Source organism: Nymphaea colorata, chromosome 12 (assembly GCF_008831285.2).
Source record: "Nymphaea colorata isolate Beijing-Zhang1983 chromosome 12, ASM883128v2, whole genome shotgun sequence".
NCBI classification, from domain to species: Eukaryota; Viridiplantae; Streptophyta; class Magnoliopsida; order Nymphaeales; family Nymphaeaceae; genus Nymphaea; species Nymphaea colorata.
Window position 1 is genome coordinate 16,377,655 of NC_045149.1, and position 22,718 is coordinate 16,400,372.

The 22,718-nt window shown below is 38.1% G+C and overlaps 2 protein-coding genes and 1 long non-coding RNA gene across 8 annotated transcripts; 2 read left to right on the plus strand and 1 right to left on the minus strand.

Annotated features, from left to right (window-relative positions):
* The first annotated feature begins 1,212 nt into the window (after positions 1-1,212).
* LOC116266466 (cell number regulator 6-like) lies at positions 1,213-6,157 on the plus strand. 2 transcript variants are annotated; one of them, XM_031647706.2, is made up of 5 exons: positions 1,213-1,376; positions 1,504-1,877; positions 2,625-2,739; positions 4,021-4,286; positions 5,596-6,157. In XM_031647706.2, the coding sequence occupies exons 2-5, from the start codon at positions 1,767-1,769 to the stop codon at positions 5,812-5,814; spliced, it is 711 nt and encodes a 236-aa protein (XP_031503566.1). In that variant the 5' UTR covers positions 1,213-1,376; positions 1,504-1,766; the 3' UTR covers positions 5,815-6,157. The 2 variants fall into 2 exon arrangements, with proteins under 2 accessions (XP_031503566.1, XP_031503565.1); XM_031647705.2 differs by lacking the exon at positions 1,213-1,376 and having other exon boundaries at positions 1,383-1,877.
* A 3,550-nt stretch (positions 6,158-9,707) lies between these two features.
* LOC116265127 (phosphatidylserine decarboxylase proenzyme 1, mitochondrial) lies at positions 9,708-19,856 on the plus strand. 5 transcript variants are annotated; one of them, XM_031645638.2, is made up of 13 exons: positions 10,002-10,141; positions 10,544-10,704; positions 10,884-10,972; positions 11,503-11,556; positions 11,716-11,781; positions 13,175-13,235; positions 13,759-13,868; positions 13,987-14,243; positions 15,302-15,408; positions 16,471-16,538; positions 18,024-18,101; positions 18,799-18,918; positions 19,452-19,856. In XM_031645638.2, the coding sequence occupies exons 2-13, from the start codon at positions 10,701-10,703 to the stop codon at positions 19,611-19,613; spliced, it is 1,176 nt and encodes a 391-aa protein (XP_031501498.1). In that variant the 5' UTR covers positions 10,002-10,141; positions 10,544-10,700; the 3' UTR covers positions 19,614-19,856. The 5 variants fall into 5 exon arrangements, with proteins under 5 accessions (XP_031501496.1, XP_031501498.1, XP_031501499.1 ...); XM_031645639.2 differs by having other exon boundaries at positions 10,554-10,704; XM_050081034.1 differs by having other exon boundaries at positions 10,554-10,630.
* An 804-nt stretch (positions 19,857-20,660) lies between these two features.
* Positions 20,661-22,274, minus strand: LOC116266065 (uncharacterized). The gene is made up of 3 exons (XR_004175245.2): positions 22,138-22,274; positions 21,675-21,823; positions 20,661-20,841 (listed from the first exon to the last, which is right to left on the minus strand). It is a non-coding gene; the product is annotated as an uncharacterized LOC116266065 (long non-coding RNA).
* Positions 22,275-22,718: the final 444 nt, after the last annotated feature.

Genomic DNA, 22,718 nt, shown 5'->3' on the forward strand with positions numbered 1-22,718 from the left:
ACATTTAGGTACATTTAGCTCTTGTATTGAAGAAGAACTGAACTAGATTCTCCGATCGACTGGTGTTTCTCTTTTCTTTCTTTTTGTCTTTTTAGAAGGAGGTTTTCGGGGTTCAGACTTTTAGTCATGATGTTTCTCCTCACACTGCACCCTACACAAATTGAATAGCAATCAATAGTTTGTGTTGACTCTTGAGTACAAACCTTCTCTTTCCAATGGTAAGTCAGACCTTTATGTTAAGCTAAAATAAAGATTTTAATTGTGGATCTTAAGTTCGAGTTGAGATCCTTAATTTGAAGGATCTTCAACTTTACTATAAATTTTTTACCACATTAGCAAAGGATATCATCATAAATCCACATCAAATCTATGAATTTCAAATATGAAATGACTAAATGCCGGAAGATAATAAACAATTTGTGGCCCCAAATCATATTGTACCATTTCATATCCATTTACAACCCATGTACTCTTCACCATAACTGATTTATCGTGTGTTCATATATTTGGATACAAATTCAGATGTATGTCATATCCAAATCTAAATTTTAAATCTAAATCCAACTTTTATATTTATGACCGAATTTGAATTCAATTTTTAAATACCAAAAATTGATGTTGGAAGTGGCATGGAGGTCCAATAATGTAAGATATTTATTTACAACTTTTAATTTTATGACCGAATTGAATCCTATTTTTAAATACACAATTGAATCCAAAGCATATTATTGTACGTTAAATTTTGATGTTGAAACTGTACGGAGATCCAGTGTAAGATATCTATTTAAAATAAATTCAAAATTGAAGATGGAATGCAAATGTGACCTATGTTTATTTTAAATTGACAGTGCATGTGCATCCAAACACAATAGGATGTCTATTCTTAAATCTGAAACCAATCAAATATCTCAATAGTCCATTAATTTTTTTCTGCATCTAACTTTTTTGAAGCAATTATCTAATCCATTGAAATCTTCACTCGCTTATCCAACCAAGTTTTTTGAAGGAAACAGGTTCTTTAAACTTGATTTACATAATAAAGCTTGCTCTGAAGAGGAACCCCGACTTTAAAAATTAAAAATTAAGAAAAATGAAAAACCAGATTTCCTCTCTCAGTCCTTCAGTTGCCCCGTGGTTGACCGTCTCTCTTATCCACCGCCTCCCTTTTGTACGTTTGGAGGCGGTCCATTACGGGTCAGAGTCCCAAGACCCTACCCCGGTTACGAACTGCATCCGGCTTACGGCGCCCGACGGTCGGCGTCTCGAGTATCCAGCGTACAGGTTGTCAATGGATCCCCCAATCTCACGCGCTCGGTCCCTCTTGTCCAAGACTCCGAGTGGGAAGTTGCGCGTCAAATCCTTTCGTTTCCTGCGAGGTCAGTTTCATTTCAACTTCTGCTCAACGCTTCTCCAGACGCTTTAATGCCTCCTGCTTTCGTCTTTCCGTTTACCATTTTACAGTAATTGGTTCTCTATGCGTTTTCTTTCTTATGGGGGCCGAAGGTTTTTTGCTGTGGCGAACGTGTGGATTGCTTACCAATCGGGATTCTTGAGCTCGATAAAGGAGGAGGGTATCGTTCCAACTTTGGCATTTCCTAGGTCTTTCTTGTGATAGTTCAGGAAGGGCTCGTGATTCTGGTGATTTTTGGTGAGGTTGGGATTTAAATTTGAAGTGGGTTTCTGTTCGTTTGTATTTCTGAAACAAGAGAGGGAAGAGAAGTACCAGTATTGTTGGGTTATTGGGGTTTTCTGGATCATTTTTGGAGATGGCGGAAGACACGGTGAGATCGCATTATGTGAAGCTGAGAAAGGACAATGAAGGGCCGGTCGAGGAGATCGTGACTGGGGAGCTGAATCAGGCCATTCAAGTTCCTCAGGTCAGAAGGCGGCTCTTTCTCCACGTTTTCTTGTTTGAAATTCTGAACTAGTCGGAGTTTGCTTGTTGCTAGTTGAAGAAAAATATGATTTTGATCTTTTAACTTCAGCGTGTAAAAGGAAAAAGGAAATAGATGTTTCGATGCTTTTCTTGAATTTTCAGACTCACGCTATAGTTTGTTCGATCAGTTAGATGGATTGCTTCAATATTAGAATTGGTCTGTTCGTTGTTCTTGTTGGAACATTGCCCTTTTCATTATCTCTTCTCTCTTTGGTGCGGCCAACTGCTTATTGATGATTCTGGAAATGAATTTCTTGCTAGAGCCTAGTGAACTAACTGAGTTTATAGACCAGATCTTCTTTTAGACAGGCATGAGAATTAGCGGAGGGGCTTGTGGCTTTCTGTATGACGTAGGCTTTAGCGATCTCTTAATACATTATGAACTTTTGCGGAACTGTTAATGTCCTTGGTGTTTCCTTCTTTCTTATCAGAAGTTGCTACTAGTCTAATGACTATGGAGCAGGTTTCGTTTCGTATACCTAATAGACTGGCGTGCATCAATGCACGTCTTCTTTGCAAAAAACATGAACAAAGTTCCATGAATTGCTTTCAATTATTCAGAATTACCGTTTTTGAATTTTAAGAGCTCTGTTTTTATCTACTGTTTATATTAATGCTCACATTTTTAGTATGAGCATAAGCGATTCCTTGGCACAATCTGATTGCTATTCTGAATTCTCTGCATCAGTTACTTGTGCATAAATGTCGTGAGTGCGGGCAGCCGCTTCCTGCTAACCATGAACCACCTGCTGATGAGCCCTGGACTACTGGGATATTTGGATGCACAGAAGATACTTCCAGCTGTAAGTCTGTGCCCCTTTTGTATAAGTAGGAAACGTAACCTATTTTTCTTTTCTTTATTACCACAGATGAAGGTGCATTCATGTGTTTTCGTGGTGCATTTGACACTTGTATGTGTGACCGATAGCCAAATGAAGGGTTCTGTCATTCTCGTTCCTAATGTTGAACCTATATAGTGTTTCCACCGACAATTTCTTTCTCAGCTTCTTACGTATGTACCATTGTTGTACAAGTCATAAATTCACAATTAATCTACCACATCACGAATCTTTGTAAGTACAAGCAATCTAAAACGATACTTCAATCAAATATTATCAGCTTTATTGGTTTAAAATTTAAGCATGTTTACTGGTTCCATGCATCTTTTAGTTCCATGTTGATGGGGAGAGACAGCTACACATACCCATGTTCTGTTGTGGCAGTTCTGGAAAATCGATACTTTTCAGTAAGTGATGATATAGTAGTCTGGAAACGGGATCTATGATAAAGAAGATGAAGCCAAACAAACGGTGGGCTTGTGGGAGTGAATGACTTGTGTCTGCATCCCAAGTTTTGGAACTCATCATCACAATATCAGTAGCCATATTACTCATGGTCTTTTGTAGTACAGATCAATTTGCGCTGCAAGCTCATAAGTTCTTCCCTTCAGTATGTGCACACGAACATATGAACATAGCCATTCACATGCATGCTCATCTGTTTATGATTAATTTCCAAGTTACTCGAAGTTTGCTTCCTTGGTTGTCTAATTCAAAGCATAGGTTTCTGAGTTTCTCGCTAGGCTATAGTTCTTGGCTTTTGAAGCAGATATCTCTTGTGTTCTTTTTCCTTCATGCATAATCTCATATACTGCTAGTTGCTCTTATTGCTTAGCAGTTAATTCTGAGTGATCTGACTGCTTGTTTGATGTTTTTTGAGTTTTTTATTAGATTGAATCATTGAACTGGTCTGAGAAGACAATGTTAACCATCTTCTGTTGACACTCGACACTAAAAAAATGTATTATTCAGTTTGAAAGCTTTAGCTTCCTATTTTCCCCTTCATTGAACTTATGGTTCTCTAAGGTGCAGTCGGTGTGGAAATGCTGTAGATATATTTGGCAGCATATGAAAGGCCATAACTGAAGCATAAATATTTGATTTATCGCATGAGTTTTGATAAGTATTGTAACTCTTAATTGAAAGTAGAAAATTGCCTTGACGACTTATAGATTAAAAAGCAAATGCTGGACTATGACTGAAACCCTAAATGTGAAGGAATACTTATCTGGCTTGTAATTGCAGGCTGGCATGGACTGTTTTGCCCATGTGTGCTATTTGGTCGCAATGTTGAAAATTTGAGGGATGACATTCCTTGGACTAGACCTTGTATTTGTCATGCCATATTTGTTGAGGGTGGCATAGCACTTGGAGCAGCAACTGCAATATTCCATGGCATTGACCCCTCAACGTCATTCCTGATCGGTGAAGGATTGCTGTTCACTTGGTGGATGTGTGGCATCTACACGGGCCTGTTTCGACAAGAGTTGCAGAGGAAGTATCATTTAAAGGTCTCTCTCTCTCTCTCTCTCTCTCTCTCTCTCTCTCTCTCTTTTTGTGAGACATGCCCATACATATGTATATGTGTATTATGTCCATGATACACCCTTGCCATTTCTCAAAGTGCAACCCTGCCCTTTCTAGGATGATGTTCGAATTATGTCGGTAAAAAACATCACTATTAGAGCATGTTTTGATTGTCTGGATATACACCCATGTAAAGATTATCAGTTACTGTCATTGTAGTAAAGGCCGCATAACACATGGTGAGGAAGTCCATGACTTGTTTCACCACCATACATCCCCTATACAAGTGAGTGAAGGCCCCCGTACTTTCCTTGGATTCTAAGAAGTTACTATCTCTTTTTCTCTTCTGGCGTTGAAAATTTTGTATTCCCATATGAGGAGGTTGCAAAACAAATATGGGTGCAAAAAGCATCCCATACTATAATTGTTTCTTTTGAACTTGGTATAAAGCTTTTTATCCATTATGTACACAAAATGACACTAGATGAAAATTATGGTTTGCCATTAGGGAGAGTAACTATGAAGTCTGCATAAAACATTTATTCATTAATATCGACAACGTGCTATTAGAGTCATGCATGCCTCTCAAAAAACTGTAATATATGAAGCAATAAAACCATGCTAATTTATTTTCTTTAGTGAACAAAACACTTTTAATAAATATAGGAAAGAGTTGCAAATGTTCTCTCCCTATTCTGTAACCCTCTGATAAGGTACTGAATTCATTCTATTCTAGCTTCCCCAGGTTAGCACTTACAAATTTATAATCAAGTTTAGATCAGAACCTAGTTCGACAGGGGTTTGGCTTTATTTATCGAGTCATGAAAACCCTCCCGATTCACTTCCAAAAATTGGGTTCATTGGTAAAACTGGGTTCTACTTCACTTGTGCCCTTTTGCATCACTTCTAGTATAACAACAATCAAGTGAGTCCGATCATATGAGCTTTTGGTTATCATCAAATGACATGTATAGTATGCACTTCTGGACTCCTTTTATTCGGTTTGGGTAAATAAATAAATAGTGTGCAGCTGCAATGTTTCGGAGCTTATTAGAGCGACATGATGAGCACTCTTATATCTCCTAGAGTCTCTGACACTAGAATTGTCTGGAATAGTGGGCAGGAGAAGAAATTTATCTGTGGCACCCTTTCTGGGTCAATAATTTTGGTGGCAACACAGTTTTTTCAAAAACTTGTGAATGTATTATCGTTTTTGTCATCGCTTTTTCATTATTGTGTTTGCTTTAAATGGTATTACTAGTTAGCTGATCAATCCTCTATTCTATGTTTTAGAACTCGCCATGCGATCCATGTATGGTTCATTGTTGTATGCACTGGTGTGCACTTTGTCAAGAGCATCGAGAAATGAAAGGGCGCCTGGATGATGACGTTGTTACACCCATGACTGTTGTGAATCCACCACCTGTGCAAGAAATGAAGCAGCCTGAAATCCAGACTCCGGCAAGACAAAATGATGTTGATCAGACCGATCTGGAGATGCAAGCTTTGTAGTTTTGGCTGCAAGCATAAGCATGCTGGCTATCTATAACCTTTATCAACACTCGCTGGACACACAGGAAGCCTCAGGCGCACTTGCCATCTTACATCCATTCTTGCTGCTTCGGATGAGCATGCAAGAAGTTTGCTGTGCAAAATGTAGCTTCATCTATACCTCTGCATCGTTTTTGCATCATTGGTCTCGTGATGAAAATTTTCTTTCAGTTAGCTTGTTTGTTCAGGGAAGTTGTAGACTGAAATATTTCCTTCTTTACTTTGTGTATAGTACTTCATTGTTAAAGTTGGACCTCTTAGGAGTGCAACTCTCCCTTGAAAAAAGGTTTATATCACTGAATCATTTCCGCCTTCGGTTTTGAAAGGGGTTTGTAAGTGCAGAAGCTATGACCGCAATTAAAGTGGAAGCACTGGGATCTCTGGCCAGTAGTAGCTTCTCGCCATTAATGACTACATTGAGAAGCATCAGGCATACAGGCTTTACCAAGTCTTATACTATAGGCTCCGAGTTGTAATAATTTGTATAATGGTATGCAGAACCAGGATAGTTGTAATATTGGGCTTAGAATTTAGATCATTTAAATTCATAATTGTTAAAATAGAACAGTTCGCGAGCAATTCTCTCATTTGCAACATCTTGATATTCTCAAGAAATGCACGTCTCAGTGTGTTGGATCCCTCTAAAAAATGAGCATGCTCGTGCAGTTGATGCTAATCGTGGCCAATTTCGCAAATACCAGTATAAAGGAGTACGAACTAATTAATCTGCAAAAACAGAACTATTTCTCCCATGGTCTCGATGATTGTTGCTAGTGTTCACATCTGTAAAATAAACTTGTTACCTTTTCTCAATCAGTTGCTTCTGTTCGCACTTTAGAGCATCTACAATTAAATTTCTAATTGTTTCCTACAATTTATTGGCCACCCGTTTTATGATCGCACTCCTTTGAATGCATGTGAGGACTTCATTGAATACAGAAGATAGTATGATGTTATCAAGTGTAAGTATTAGAGCATTTGATATTATAATTGATTGGTATTTGTAGAAGCTTGGAACGGTTGGATCTATGCTTCAAAATTATATTTTTTAATGGGATAATGATAATGGTGGAGGAAACTATGAAGTGATATCGAACCTTGAGCGGGCAGGCAATAACGACATAGTATGTATATATATATATATATATATATATATATATATATAGAGAGAGAGAGAGAGAGAGAGGCTTAGGCTGGGAAAGGTGATCTTAGATATAGGATCATTTAACATCCTTTGTATGTATTTCACCATGAAGATGTACGCCTCCTGGATGGTACTGACTACGATCTTGCACCATTTTCATCCTCTCCATGGATATAGTGCTTCTTCCGTCGATCTTACATCCAGAGCTTTAAATGATTGGTGAGGGAGGAGACAAGTGTACTTAGTGTAGGCATGGCCGGTTAATCCAGCTAATTCGGTCTCCCCCTCCTGTCTCTTTCAAAAAAGAGTTCTCTCGCTATAAATAAAATAACTGAATGGCTCCATGTATTCTGAAATCCAATTGATCCCACAAGATTTTGGAGCCGTTCATTGTCATGGATGACGTTGGATCAAAGTACACATTATGCCCTTCTAAAAATGTAAAAAGAGGTCTTTTTAGACTAAAAAACATTAAAAAAAAATAGAACACTTCTTTTTTGTGTTTTCTCGCATTTTTACTATTAAAATTTTATTTTTGTATTTTTTGCATTTTACTTTTTAAGATTTATTTTTCCAATTTGCCTAGATTTTCCTGAAATTTTGAACTTTACCGTTGTATTTTTTCTTGCATTTACTAAAGACTTTATTTTCATGTTTTCCGCGTTTTACTTTTACAATTATTTTTATTTTTAAAATTCTTGAGATGTTAAACTTTGCCCGTATTATAACTCCAACCAAAATCTTATCGTTTAAAATCCCCAGATGATTTCTTACAACGAGTTCAATGTAGGATGCAAACACAAACACAGAATACTAGACGAGGCTTTCGATCGCCTAGCAGGTGTGAGGTCTATTGTAGTCATGAAGAGAAGAGGAAAAACGTTGATAATCTTTTTTGGTATTGCCCGTCTATGCAATAATCGCATCACAGGGTTTAGCATTCGTGAAAGTGATTGTCAGGGCAAGCATCTCCATTAACTTCTGACTCAATTCCATTGGGTTGAGGAACCGATCTAAATTATTCTGATGTCTAAGATCTGGGTTCCAAATTTATTTAATTAGATCCAAATGAAGTGAATGGAACTGATTGTTATTTTGTTGGCCAACCAATGATCAGGTTCCTGTTATCAGACCAGAGTTCCTATGGCTCTGAGCCGAGAAAATAAGGTTCAAATCCAGACCTTTTAAGGATCTAACTCTTGTCCAACCGGATCCAGGTCATAAAAATTCAGCCTCTACCGCCTGAGTTTGGGTTTTGTATTCAGAATCACCAATGAGCTCAAACCGAGCCGATGCAATGAAGCTAATGCATAAACAATTCTAGTCATGTAGGATCTGAATTTTAGTCGACCTGCAACTCAGTTCATTATAGTTAAGAACCGTGTCTATTTTCTAGATTCCACGTTGAGATCCGATCCATCTAGACACTGGTTTATCCTGATCGGGTCAAGATCCAAGTTTTGGTAATCCGAACGCATCATAATTATATTTTCATCACTTGTTCACTGAACTTATGTATGTATTTATGTTCTTAAGGTGTTGCTGGTTTTCTGGTTTTTAGTTTAAGATAGTTCAGATTTTTTATTGATCTGAGTATTACACTTTGCCAAGGTGAATTGTCTAATAGTGCTTTTGATCTGTTTGATTTCAAATTTTATAGAACGTTAGTTTCTATACCATCATGAACCTTTCAAATTTGGTAGAAGGTTAGTTTCTATACCATCATGAACTATATCTTGTTTGAATTTGCCTGAAGAGAATTAATATCAGAGATTGAACTACTTGAGCAAGAGGTGGCCAACCGTGAAAAGCATGTCCTGTCTCTCTACACAAGTATTTTTGATCAGTGTATCAGCAAGACATCATCAGAATGAAATTCAGGGGCAACGTCTCCTGCCCACGATAAAAATGAAGCACAGAAGCATCCAAGTATCATTTCTAGCTCATTTTGCTCTTTTAAGAAGTTCCCTTTGCAACATTTGCAAGTTATGGCAACTACGAAGGAGAATGGGGAGAGGAGTTCAACGCAGACATGCAAGAACAGATACAATTCACTCTTTAGCAATAAAGTGGATGTCGATAAGGAGGGTCACTTTCGTGATTGTGTTTAGGTATGACTGGAAACTGGTGCTTCTTGTTATGGTTAACTTGCATCTTACTGTTGTTTTGCATCTCATATTTAAAATGGGCAGTCATTTTTAAGAGTGAGGAAATAAAAGAGTGCAATTGGAACTCCCCATTTAGTTAAGGGGTGTTTGATAACCTTGGATTTGAGGATCCTCCAATTCTAAACCCAATGTTTTTTCAATGCAAAATGTAAAATAAGTATCATCTTAGATCGTTCCGCATTTTCACGTCAGATCCATATTGGATTCATGGATTCCAAATCCAAAATAATTGAACGCCCCTTTAAAGTGACAACAAGTGATCAGCTGAATGTTATATATGAAATATTAAAAGAATCCTGAATTCAGCAGATGCACATACGGATTTTCATATGCGATTTTCAAGATCAAGCTGGTAGGCAAGCCCTTTCAATTTCATGCAGCTAGGGCTTGTAGGAATGGTGACTGAACTTGGGTCACTTTTTGAACTTAACTCCGAAAAATGATATCCGAAACCGGAAATCAAGTTAATTTCCATGTCCAATGCCTTTAAACATCGGAGGTAAAAATCCGCGCCATAAAAATAAACTCCTCCCACTGTCCAATCCTGACCGCGCCATGACCGTGTCCAATCGGCGGGTAAAACGACCCCGCCATAAAACCCTCTGCCTCCCTCCCTCCACCATTCTTCGCGCCTTTCTTCTTCTCTGGCTCGTTGAACCTTCTCGTAAATCCGGTCCCATAAACCCAAGACCTCTCGATCGACCAGTCGGTGTTCGATCACTGAGAGGAGCAACAGCAATCCTAGAACTTCATTAATCCACTTCCCATTGCCCAGTGACCGATCTCCAAATCCCTAACCTTTCGTTTACGATCTCTGTCGAGTTCGGGAGGATGTGGTTTAGGGTTTACGCTAGGCTCGGGCACTTCCCGAACCATTTCTATCCTCGCGACCTTCGTGCAAGAAAGCCGATCAATGGCTTCGGGAGGAGAACCGTCACAAGCCGCGCGTCGTTCCAAACTGGAAGTGAACCCGAAGGTCAGCTTCTGCCCTCTTCTTTTTCTCTTTGAGTAATTATTTTCGAGTTTTCGGTTATTGCTGACTAGAATGACGGGGCTGATATTGGCCCGGTACTATTTCTGTACGGCGTATAACTTATAACTGCTTGGAACAGGCGCGATTGACAAGTACTATGTGTTTAAGATATCGTCAAAGGGTCTAGTTCTTGATATATGAACTGGTCCAAAACTGGTTTCCCAAACTGGTACAGAACATGGATTCTTGTAGTCGGGACTGTATTATGTTGGGAGTATAGAAAATCGGTTGCATGTGAGTATGGTCATCTATGGGTTGTTAGGGCTTTTCTTTTTATGTTCACTGGCCAAAAACTTGTTTCTTAAGCTTGTATATGAATTATCTTGCTCATGTCTTCCCATATAGTTTGTTGCAGTACAAAATCCGGTCGGCATACTTTGTATTATGTGAGGATGGTGCCTGTGGCAGTTGCTTCGTAGTGTTGCATCAGTTGTAAGAGGCGTGTCCAAAACCCACTATTTTGGCTTTATTATATTTCTTCAGGCATGCACATGCAAATTCGATGGGTGGGTGATCGTTTACCGGACAACTTGCAAGCTTGCAACATATAAAGAACACTTTCTGTTCAGTTGTTTCCAAAACAAGAAAAGATAAAACTTTTATTTCACATGGCAATTGCATTTTCATTTGTTCTGATCGCAAGTAATTGTAGTTCACCTCCTTATTTTTTACTGATGTTTCTCAGGGAATTCTTTTCTTATTCCTGGTGCAACGGTGGCCACCATAGTGATGCTTGGTCTTCTGCATGCAAGGCGTCTTTATGACGACAAGAAGGTAGACATTGAATATGCCTTTATTGGTGGTGAGAAGATAAATTTGGTATTCAAAGTTTCAAACCAGAGAAGCTTAGTGTAAAGTTAAAGGAAAGGAATGAAGTTTGTATTATCGCTATCAAGTATCCATGTGTAGTGAGGACCCTCCGTGAAAAAGTTGGATGGTCCTCATTTGATGTCTCTAGATGTCACTTGAGTGACTATATATATATATATATAACACACACACACACAGAGAAAAATATAGTATATAGATAAAATGCATATATACATATAGGTCAAGGATTAGTTAACTGACTGAGTAAGCTAACTAGTTGACTAGTTAGACGAATTGCTTATTGGTTTGACAAACAGGTCGGTTGATGTAGAATTGCTGATTCTCTTGTGAGTTCACTTGTTTGATTCAATATCAGATATGCTCACCTAAGAATGAGTTAACAGTTGTTAACTGATGGGCTTACATTCACAAACCCATGTAATCTTGTTGCTGTCAAAATTATTAATTCAGTCCCTCATGTTTTGGTTTGACAGATGGAGGAGGCAAGAGAGAAAGGCGTTGACTTGGAGTTCTCCCCTGATGTAAAAGTAAACAGCTTTGACGCGTTAGCATCTTTTTTTTTTTAATGAGAAAATGGTTTTCCTTTTTTTGTTACAGTTTTTTTTTTCTTTCTTGTTGGGATGGATTGTTTTCACACATTAGAATTTGATCTCCCCTTACCAAAAAGGTCTTGACTTAAAATGCAGGCTGCTTTTTTGAGGTTGCTGCCCTTACGGACCATTTCCCGCCTTTGGGGTCTCCTCACAAGTACAGTTAGTGTCATCCTTCCTAATAAAACTACTTTCCTTGATAAAAGCTTGGTTATATGTGCATATTATGCTTTCTTTCTTGGGAGGATTGCTATGCAGTTAGTTGCCATAAAGCTTATTCTAATCTGGTTAATATGTCAAGAAATAAAAAAGCTATACTTGCTACATTTCATTAATCATGCTTTTGAAAGTTAACCCTCTTCTGGAACCTCTATCTGTTTTTGGGAGCCATGATGTAGCTGTAAAGTTCATTACTAGACAATAATGGGATTGGTGTTAGACTCTAAGGATGCATTGAATCATTGATGCCTGGAGAACTCGATTTTGTTTGGATGAATTGAGCAACATAGATATTGCTATGTTTGGGTTTCACCATTCAATCCTTGATCGAATCTGGCAACTTGGTGATCGTTTTTTGGTCATCTGTATGAAGAAAACTGTTATTCTCTTGTTTGTAAATTGTAACATGAATAATCTGTGGAGTAAATTAAGCTAAGAAAGAACTTAGCTAACTCTAAGTGATGAGAAAGTAGCACTAGCCACCAGGATTTTTGTGTGCATGAATAACTATCTATACTAGTAACAAAATAAACTTGGGCTGAATTTATGCGGCTGAATTTATGCCACTCTTCAAATTATTTGGTACTCATAGATTGTTTTATGTTGTTTGACAAATGCAATTTAACTTTGAGTTGCATTTTTTTTTTGGGAGATGTCAATTTTGGATGTTATGGACTCTTCAAATTAGCTAGGACATGTATAGTGGATTGTTTGAGTGATTTGCCAAATGAAGATTAATTTTAAATTGAATCATTTTTAGAGTGTTAATTTTGGATGTTATAGTGCTCTGTATAGTGTGATGATGATTTTCTATGAAACGCTCACAGTCTCACAGGCATACATGTGTACATATCAGGCATACATGTGTACATATCAGTACTATAGATCTCTTCTTAGATGAGAAGTGTTTATGGTTAGTGAACCATGGTGTTTTCTCCAATCATTTATGTTTCATTGAACTTTTTTTTTCACCAGTAAAAAGAAGCAGTTCCCTTCAAAGAATGCATGTAAAAGAAAGTACTGTTCAGCAGCTGTCATGAGACAACCTTATACCTGAATTGTCTTGTTCATGACTGCAGTATTTTTTGGGTATATTTGATTTTTTGTTGTACAGCTCCTGGAAAAAAATACATTTGTAGTTCTGACCTAGCATCTATTTCCATTTATTCAATTCCCGTGCTTCTATTTTATTGTGTATGGCAGCTGCTAGGTGCTGCTGTACTTGAGTCTTCATTATTTTGGATATTTTTTTTCTTATCAGTATCAAATGTCTCTGTGATTGTAGATGTAGTTGACCAGAAACTTGAATGAACTTTGCTCTGGTTTCTTGCCACAGGAAATACCAATACCTTTTCGATCGTTGGTATACAAAAGCTGGGCTCGAGCATTTCATACAAGTAAGGCTTCTTTCTGCTATTTGCATTGCCTTATTGCATATATACAAAGCAATCTACATTCTACAGACTACAAAGTATGACCTTACAAACTTAATGTGCCAATTCATATTACATTGATAACATCCCAAAAGGGTTCTGGCGTTTGATTTGCCTACTTCTGTCTTTGAATAATCTTGAGGTTATGTGTGTTCTTGTTACCTAATATGTAAGTGCGCTTTAAAGTTTAAACCTTAAGGACTGTCCTTTTTATGACCAGAGAACTGTGGTACATGCATGTAGTTACTGGGAATCGTAAGAATCGTGCCTTTTAAAAATGTCATCATGCTTCAAATTTTAGGATTGTTTATTGTGAACTTTGTATTGTCATCTTCTGAAATGATATGATTTGCAAAAGTGTATACCTGAATAATAAAATATGTAATCTTGGACACCCTGTATTGTCGTTGCTGTGCTACATTATGTCTACATCAAGTATTCTAAGGTTGAAAGAGTATTGATAACCATCTCTTTTCAATTTTCGTAGATCTTGAAGAAGTTGGTTTACCGTTGGAGGAATATGCTTCATTACAAGAGTTTTTTATACACTCTCTTAAAGAAGGCTCACGGCCTATTGACCCTGATCCAAATTGTCTGGTAACTGGTAACCTGCCATTCTATCTTCTCTCCTGTAATATTTCTTTTCTGTTTGCCTTTTGGGGTGTGTACTAAGTGCTCAGTTACTGTTTATCACTTTATTGTTCTTGAGTAATAGGTTAGTCCTGTTGATGGAATAATATTGAGATTTGGAGAGTTGCAAGAACCTGGAGATATGATTGAGCAAGTGAAGGGATTTTCCTATTCTGCTTCTTCTCTTCTTGGCACAAATCTTTCCTTTCCTCTTCTGGCTGCTGATGATGAATATGGAAAACATAATACTGCGGAAAACCGACAGAGTGCTAGTCCAGAAAAAAATTCATGGTGGCGAATCTCACTGGCATCACCTAGAGTTCGTGGTCCTGATGTACTGAGGTAGTCTTATATTTACATGTTTCTTGTAGTTGCTAGCTACTTTTTGCTAGTAAGAGAATCTATTGGAACTATAGGCACCACAGCAACCATTCATATTGTCAACTTTTGTAGATTATGCAACACTATTGGTGTTTTTGTAAGTTGTATTTGAGTGTTTGTTGAAAGGTTGTAATATGCTTGGGTGGTTTTTGGGTGCCACCCAAAACGTGGTCCTGGTAAAAAACCAGGTTGTAGGTGTCAATTGTCAAACCCAATTTTGCCATAAAACTGAGTTATATGGCATGTTTGGGCACCACCCAGCCTTTCCAAAACTCAGTTCGTCGAGGGAGTGGGTTGATGACCCCCTTCTCCTTCCTTTTGCAGTCCCGCCACCATTAAAAGATGTGGCGGGATGGGAAAAATATTCCAGTTGTCCATGGCTGGACAATGCTGGTTCTGCCATTTTCTGTATGAAAACAGCCAGAAAAGCAAATGAAACTTTGTCTTTTTATTTTCATTATGCCGTTCTCCAGCGACAAAACAGGCTGCTGGAAAATAGGTAGTCTTCTTTTTCTTTTTTAAGTGTTCTGTCCAACCTGCCACCAACTTGAAAGCTGTTGAGATCATAGAAGATGGGTGACCATACCTGAGCCATTTTCCAGCTATAGGTGGGAAATGACCACCATTTTCTTTTTTGGTTTTTCTTTTCTTTCAGAAGAAAAAAAAATTATTTTGGCAGTGGATGAAAGACCTGGTTTTCAAGGAAACCCAGTTTTGCTTCCTTTTCATCCAAACACTACCTTGGAATCTTTTTCTTTTCTTTTTTTTGTATAGTGTAAACAACATGTGCTGTGGTTGATGCCCATTTTAAACTTTAAGCTGGTCTACGGTTTTCCCATCATTTTTGTTACTTCATTAATTCTTTGTGCTGAACACATTGGTAATTTTTATTGGTCTTCTGGTTGGTTGATTGAGGTGTTACGAGACTGAGTTCTCTTTAGTTCTCTGTATGTTGTTTTGACCCCTGTTGCATTGAAGTGGACATTATTGATGCGATATTGTTTCTGTGTCTTTGACAGTCCAGTGAAGGGGATATTTTACTGTGTCATATATTTAAAGCCTGGATACTACCATCGTGTACACTCACCTGTTGATTGGAATGTGCTTCTTCGTCGCCATTTCTCTGGTAATTCAAGTGAGATCTGTTTGGAAGTGGAACCTTGTTAGTTGTTACCTGTTCTCGTTCTAATGTTTGTGTTTGCATTTTAGAGCATATACAATTAAATTTCTAATTGTTTTGGCTGCCCGTTTTATGATCGCACTCATTTTAATGCATGTGAGAACTTCATTGAATACAGAAGATGGTATGATGTTATGAAGTGTAATTATTAGAGCATTTTGATATTCTAATTGATTAATATTTGTAGAAGCATGGAACTGTTGGATCTATGCTTCAAAATTATATTTTTTAATGGGATAATGATAATGACTTCTTAAACACAAGCTGAATTTATGGCAACTTTTTTTTAGTTGTTTCTCCCTATTATTTAATCTCGTACTGCAATTTATATCCTCTTATTGCTTTGATTTTACTTAGGACATTAGACACAGATTTCTTAATAAACTATTTGTGTTATAGCTACAAGCAGTCCACCTTCCCTTTTATGAAGTTTCATTTTTTATTCTGATTTGCTTCCTCCACTTCACATTGCTTCCAAGAATGTGGTCATCTCTTAATTTAATTACTTTTCAATACATTTACTTTCCTGCTTACTCTTCACGTATTGCTTCCCTATCTTCTTCAGGATGGTGTGGGAACTGTAGATACTTGTACCAAAGTCGCCAAGGTTCATTGGAAAAAAAAAACTTTTCCAAAATGATGGAATTTTTGGAGTTTTTTTGTCTGATTTTGTCATATAATCTTTCTATTCCTTGGGTTTATGTCTTGTTGCACAGTTGGTTATTTTTTACAAAATTAACAAGCGTTGTAGTAGCAAAGGCTGCCATAATATGAATCTAGCAATTGGATACTTCATCCAACTGTAATGTTGTATGGTGCGTGATCCAAAAGTTGTATACAAGACCACATTAATTTTTTATTTGTTTAGTAGATTGTAGACTATGCAATGTCTGTTGCATTATATGTGAACAGTATAACATTGCCATGTCTTCTTGTATAAGTGCTTTTTTCTTCTGTTTCTCTGAATTTATTTCAGGTTCTGTTTAGTAATATCTGTATATCTCTCAGGTAATCTTTTCCCTTTGAATGAGCGCGCTACAAGAACAATAAGAAACCTGCATGTTGAGAATGAAAGGGTAAGTTTAAATTTTGACCAAAGGATCTTCCGAAATTTTCCTGACCTGTTCACTTTTCTGTTTCCTGCATAATTTTGAATGATAAATGCATCTCTAAAATTTGCACTTCCAAGAAAAATGCATCTTTTAGTTACTTTAACCATGATTTAGCTTACATTAGAATCTCAACAAAAAAAAAAAAAATCACTTAGTTTCACAAAAGTTGAATTCATTTGTATGACAGTACATTTAAGTTACTCTTATCTCTTTTTTAATGGTAGTTGTATCCTTTCATTAGGGAAAAATGGTTTTTATCTGTGAATTTACTTTAAGGACCACCTTGAGATGCTTAAATATAAGAGGTAAGAAACAAGGTTGGATGGTATGTTACTAGGCCATAAAATTGTTAAAATTTTGATTGGACTGAAAAAAAGAAACCTTTTATTCTGTTGCCTGTAGGCGTATGCATTCCCTCTCTCTGGATATGTGTGTGTGTGTACACATATATACATATATGTGGTCATATGAAAGTTGGCACTCTTCTGTTTATTTTGGGGGGTGGGGGTTGGGGGGGGAGGGAGGGGGGAGAGAGAGAGAGAGAGAGAGAGAGAGAGAGAGAGAGAGAGTAGGTCACTGGCCCTATGTAAAGGAAAGCTCAGCTGGCTTTTAATGTCCCCTACCCCCATGTGACTTTCCTTTTTTACCTCCCTGTTGGCATTCTATGGGTTGAGAGGAATAGTGGTGGTTGCATCATGTATGAAACTGATGGGCCTTGCACTATGAGAAGCAGCCCTCATCCCACCCAATGTCATTGCATGGTGTTACTATTCTAGCTCGAGCAGATTTGGATCTCAATTTATTCTGAGGAGTTTGCATGACCATCGGATAGCATCCTGTCATCCATGTATGAGAGAGCAATGGAACTTCTGCTGTTTGGTGGTTGAGATTTCTCTTGTTCTGATTCACATTTTGGTTTGTATTCCAGTATTGAATTGTGAAGCTTGCAGTGTACAGACTTTTTTTTTCCTTGGATAACCAATGAAAAATAAAATCTCCTTTGTAGCAAGAAGTCGGTAAATACAGTGAATCTGCACTTCATGTTTTAGTTGTTGTCATGGTCATCATCATGGTTAATCTTTGTCCTAAGTTCCTAACTATATGAGGTATATATAGTGTCAATACAGTCGTCGGCTAATTATGTAATCTCTTACCTCCACGTAAAAATTCTTTTGTTTCTAGTTATTTGGATTTATCCTTCTGTCTTACCTTACCTGGGAAAGGAAACTTCATTCTCCCCTTCAATGACATGCTTCAACTATTCATGGAATGCTCACTAGTTGCTTTCCTTGCACAACCTTTAGGTAAAAACTGTAAAATCCAGTTACTAGTCACATAGTTTATTGATTTTGATTATTCTAAATATGAAGATCCTCCTCACAAGTCTATTTTTAATGTTTCCCTCCTACTTATCGTTAGTTGAATGTTTTTCTCCTGTTGTGCTGGTAGGTTGTCCTGGAAGGTCAATGGTTGGAAGGCTTTATGGCCTTGGTAGCAATTGGTGCGACAAATGTTGGATCTGTTAAGGTTTGTTGTTATAATGTTGTTATTTTCTTCATTCCATTCATGTTCGTTGCATGTAAGGATGTTTGTTATGTGGGGATTGAAATATTGGACAGAATATTGCTTTTTTTAATTTTTTCTGCATATTTCATTATAAAACCTCATAATTGCTTTCTGTGTAATTGTTTGATAGTCAAAAGCCTATACTACATCAGGATGCTGTTTACTTTTTCTCCAGCAAAGCCCAACTTCAGATTTCGAACATGCAAAAGAAATTCCGTGAAACGTCATTAATACTAATATCATCGTTTTTCTTTCTTTTGGTTTGCATGGGGGGATGTTAAGAGAAAAGAGAGAGCGTTCTGAAACTGTTTTGTGGTGTGGAGGTTTTAATGCACAGAGTGAACTAAAGGGCAAGTAATTGTCAGTTATGTGATTAGTTATAGGTGCAAGATAATTTCATAGAATATTAGCTATCATACGATCTGTTTCAGCAACCATGATGAAAATGCATTTCACATAAAAATGCATCTTCCCTCAATGTCTTCTCTATTCTGCTGTATGAGCAGAAGGCAAAGAATGCAGTGAGCAGTGGATACTGGATATCTAACTTCATGATTCTTTCTTGATGTCAGCTGCAATTTTGTCTCCCCATAAATGGCCTTCTTCCTGTAAAGATATTCTGAAAGTCACATGCAATTAATCATTATGTTTGTTACAGCTTTTCATTGAGCCGGAGCTGAAAACCAACAGGCCAAGGAAGTTATTGCATACTGAGCCCCCTACTGATCGCTTTTATGAACCCAAAGGCACAGGATTGTTACTGAAGAAGGGCGACGAGGTAATTACGTTATTACTTAAAACTTCTGCAATTACCCAAGATGCGTTCAGGATAAGTTTCTCATATTAATTAGTGTCAATCTTTTTAGCTATACCACAAGTAATTAGTAGTTTAGTACGTATTTTACTATAACCAAATCACATGAAATGAAACTTTTATTTTTTGCTTTTGGGTTGTGTATCAAATTGTTGGGTTGTAGGTAGAGGAACATTTATTCTGTGGCTCTTTCGGGTTATTACTCGTTGGAAAGTCCCGCCAACATCTTTTAGCTACCCACTCAGAGTACTAGCCACAGGGTTTTATGGACTAGGAACCAAGTACCTTGACCGAGTCATGGTTTTCCCTCTAATAAACCATCTAAACTTCACATGAAAATTTTCTCATTTAATTTCATGTTTTCTGTTGAACCATTAAATTATTTTCTTGGTTTTGTTTCCTTGGATTGATGGGTGGAAGCAGATTGTCCCTGTATCTCACTATCTCTATCTCTTTCAAGTAATAGCTTGATCAGAATTTGTAATTAATCTATGCAGGTGGCAGCCTTCAGAATGGGATCTACAGTAGTTCTTATCTTCCAAGCTGCTAGATCAAGATCTGAAGATGGAGGGGCATCTTCCGAGTTTAGGTTCTGCATTAATAGAGGCGAGAGGATTCGTGTAGGTCAAGCCATAGGAAGGTTGCACGGTTCTTCCTGATTGCGGGGGACTGATTTTTTTTGGTCTATTGTGCAACCTCTCCTGATTGTCCCGGTTTTTCATGGTTTAGTTTGATGTCTATAGCGGTTCTGCTAATTTTTATGCGGAAACTCAAATTGCTGATTACGTGTATATCAGCGTCACTAAGAACGATTTTTGAATTGAAGTGGGCTTTCAAAAAGACTCACGAGTTGGCTAAACTGGTATCACATCCGATTCGATTGTTTTTCTTTTGCTCAAAAATCATGAAGTTGAAAAGTTGAAAGTACGAGAAACTTGATGGAAAAATCATGCCTCTGTCGAATGGTGTGTCGTGTCAAATTGTCTCGATTTTATTTGGCTGATTCATGTTAAGTCAATGATTTTACCAATGCAGGTTTATATCGATTAATCTGCTTCTCCATGGGGAAAATGTTAAGATAGACACAACTGTTGATCAGGTCACCTGGCTTTGCTCCTTTGGGCTCGAGGATATACGGTGTGGCAGTCGAGCTTTAATACAATTGCGCCAATTCCTTGATTTTCTTTTTTATCGTTTTTTCGTGCAAGGTTTTCTTTTGATTCTCCCGGAACTCGATCGTCCCCGATACCTAGCGATTCTCAGAAATGTCATGGCAAGGGGCTAGAGGAAATCAAGGATTGGAAGATGCTGAAGTAGAAGTAGTGAAGTTTAACTAGAACAGAAACAAATCGAGGTAGGCATCTAGTAACTTTTGGATGTTTTAGTTGTGCATTTAATTTAAGGGGCATAGCCTAGTTGGTCAGACTAGGCATGTCTTTAGTTTAAGGGACATAGCGCGGCATCCAAGTTGAAGGATGTCTCGTTTTATCATTAACACCGACGGAACTCAAAACTTCGGAGGCAAGGGGAATGGAGGGCTTTCAGGCTTCGCTTAGAACTGTGGGATTGACCCTCTCACTCACCCAAATTACACTGGACTACTGCCCTTTTTAATCTAAGCTGGCGCTTATTGCTTCCGTCCAACTACAATTCTTAATCTAAGCTGGCGCTTATTGCTTACGTCCAACTACAAGCAGCTTCAAATCTTTGTGAGATCCATCAAAATTTTATTGCCTGGCCATCCCGAAAATTCCATTTTCACATTGGTTGTCACCATTGAACCAAATCAAAAAACTAATTAATAACATGCATGTTCTTCGAGCAGTCATTGGTTCCTAATTTCCAACTATGCGCTTCCAAATTGAACTGTTACATCAAGTTTTTCCCCTGAAAATGAAAACGGAGAAGCAAATGAAATAGAATCAGTAACCAACTTGAACTTCAATCTTCAGGTGACGCTAGGACCACAACCAAAAGAAACGTGAATCAATTCTATTCACCTTTCCGCGATGTCATGCTGCTGCGAAAGAATAGCACAAGCGGATGAAGAAATAACATAATTCAAGAGATCAAACAGGGAAAAACGCAGAATAGACAGAGGGCAGGGTTTGAGGTAAATTGTGAAGTTTGTTGAGGTGAGGACTCCAAGCGTGGCCACTTCCCTTCCTGAGCTTTCTCATAGGCAGCGGCATTGAGTGGTCGGTCACTCAAAGGAGTATGACCATTAACGGTCAGGTCGTTGGAGGGTCATTCTGTCAAGGAAGGAAAATGCGAGCAACAAGAGTAACTGTGTTCGCCATTCTGTCACTCCCTTGGTTACAGTAATCTACAGAAGCTTGAGTCGATGTCTGCATATTTGCAGAACTTTTATCTGACGAGGACCTCTCCCAGGAACAGGTGCTTTACCAGACGGGGGAGATACAAGCACCAGAGTGAGCAAGGGTCACTGAAATGTCACTAATAGGAAAGCTCAGAAATTTGATCGTATGACCATAACGAATAGTTCGCCGAGCAAAATCCAGAGTTACTGAAATTCTGAAAGAAAGAGACTCAGAGAAACAAACTGCGAAGCAGAACGAGTGCAACTAATAGGATCTGAGGCAATTCATCGAGAAAGGTGATCCAGTAAAATTAGCAACTTGAAAGAACAAAAGCGAATCAAAACATGCCGCATTGATCAGATCTTGATCCAACGGGCGGACAAGAGACGGGACACCTACGTCTGCTTCGAGTAGGCCGACGACGACGGGATGCGCTTGTTCCTGAACATCATGTATCCGACAGGCAAAACAATTCCCACCATCATGACCATCGCCCCGATCAAATACCTCAGCGGGTTCGGTGGCCCAATCTCTAGAAGCCTCCTCATCTGCGAATAGCGGAATGAAAAATTTAAAAATCCATCCGTTCATAATCCAAATTTTAAATTTATGCCTCAAAAACGCTAAGTTAATTCCTGTAATCGATAACGAAACCTCAAATCTTCGTTCTCCCAATTCTACCCAGAAAGACAAGACGATTAATTCATGGAAAATCTACCAACAAACCAGTCGAAAGAACGGCCAGGTGAACGCAAAGCACTCGCAAAACCCTAGTTTTTCAAAAGAATTTGCAAGCCCAGGCAGATTAGATCTACGCAACAAGAAAACGATTGAAGGAAAAATTAGATTGGAAGAAACTCACCGGCACCGCTCTTGCACGACGCTTACTTGGAAAATCCCAGGGGAGCCCGAGAGCCTCTGGTCATTATATTTGGGTTGAAGGTGGGTCGGACTCAGTTCGGGTTATAGGCAAATCTGGCTTTATTTTGCCAGATTTGGACTGGATTCGTATTCCGACGTCATTGATAAAAATCGAGTCTGAAGTTTATAGCATCAGATCCAAATTTTCGAAACTCTAGTTTTGGTCTGATCTCGTTCAGATGAGGATTTAGATGGAAAACTGCTTAAGATCCAAATCCTCGATGCTATTTGGATCCCACTACCCATCGAGTTGACTCTCAAATCCCTCTCAAACTTTTGCGTTCGGACTTTGTAAGCAAACATGTAGGATTCAGTTGGGATTCAGAGCATAATCCAACTTAATCTGAAGTTTTCCTAACGGTTTCATAGATAGATTTGGATCGACAAATATAAAAACCACTATCATATCTCTACTTCTGACTAGCTTATGCACAACTAAGTGCAACTTCATCGTACTTACATTTAAAGCAAGAAAAATACTTTGGGTGTTCCACACTTTACTTCCTTCCTTCGACATGAATT

What these genes read in the sequence shown, in the direction of transcription:
- LOC116265127 (XM_031645636.2), top strand. Translation starts at nt 9,997, where the DNA reads ATGTGGTTTAGGGTTTACGCTAGGCTCGGGCACTTCCCGAACCATTTC. An exon ending in TGCATGTTGAGAATGAAAGG is followed by an intron (nt 16,539 to 18,023) that starts GTAAGTTTAAAT and finishes TTGTGCTGGTAG; the next exon opens with GTTGTCCTGGAAGGTCAATG. An exon ending in CAAATGTTGGATCTGTTAAG is followed by an intron (nt 18,102 to 18,798) that starts GTTTGTTGTTAT and finishes TGTTTGTTACAG; the next exon opens with CTTTTCATTGAGCCGGAGCT.
- LOC116266466 (XM_031647706.2), top strand. Translation starts at nt 1,767, where the DNA reads ATGGCGGAAGACACGGTGAGATCGCATTATGTGAAGCTGAGAAAGGAC. An exon ending in AGGCCATTCAAGTTCCTCAG is followed by an intron (nt 1,878 to 2,624) that starts GTCAGAAGGCGG and finishes TCTCTGCATCAG; the next exon opens with TTACTTGTGCATAAATGTCG. An exon ending in CACAGAAGATACTTCCAGCT is followed by an intron (nt 2,740 to 4,020) that starts GTAAGTCTGTGC and finishes TTGTAATTGCAG; the next exon opens with GCTGGCATGGACTGTTTTGC.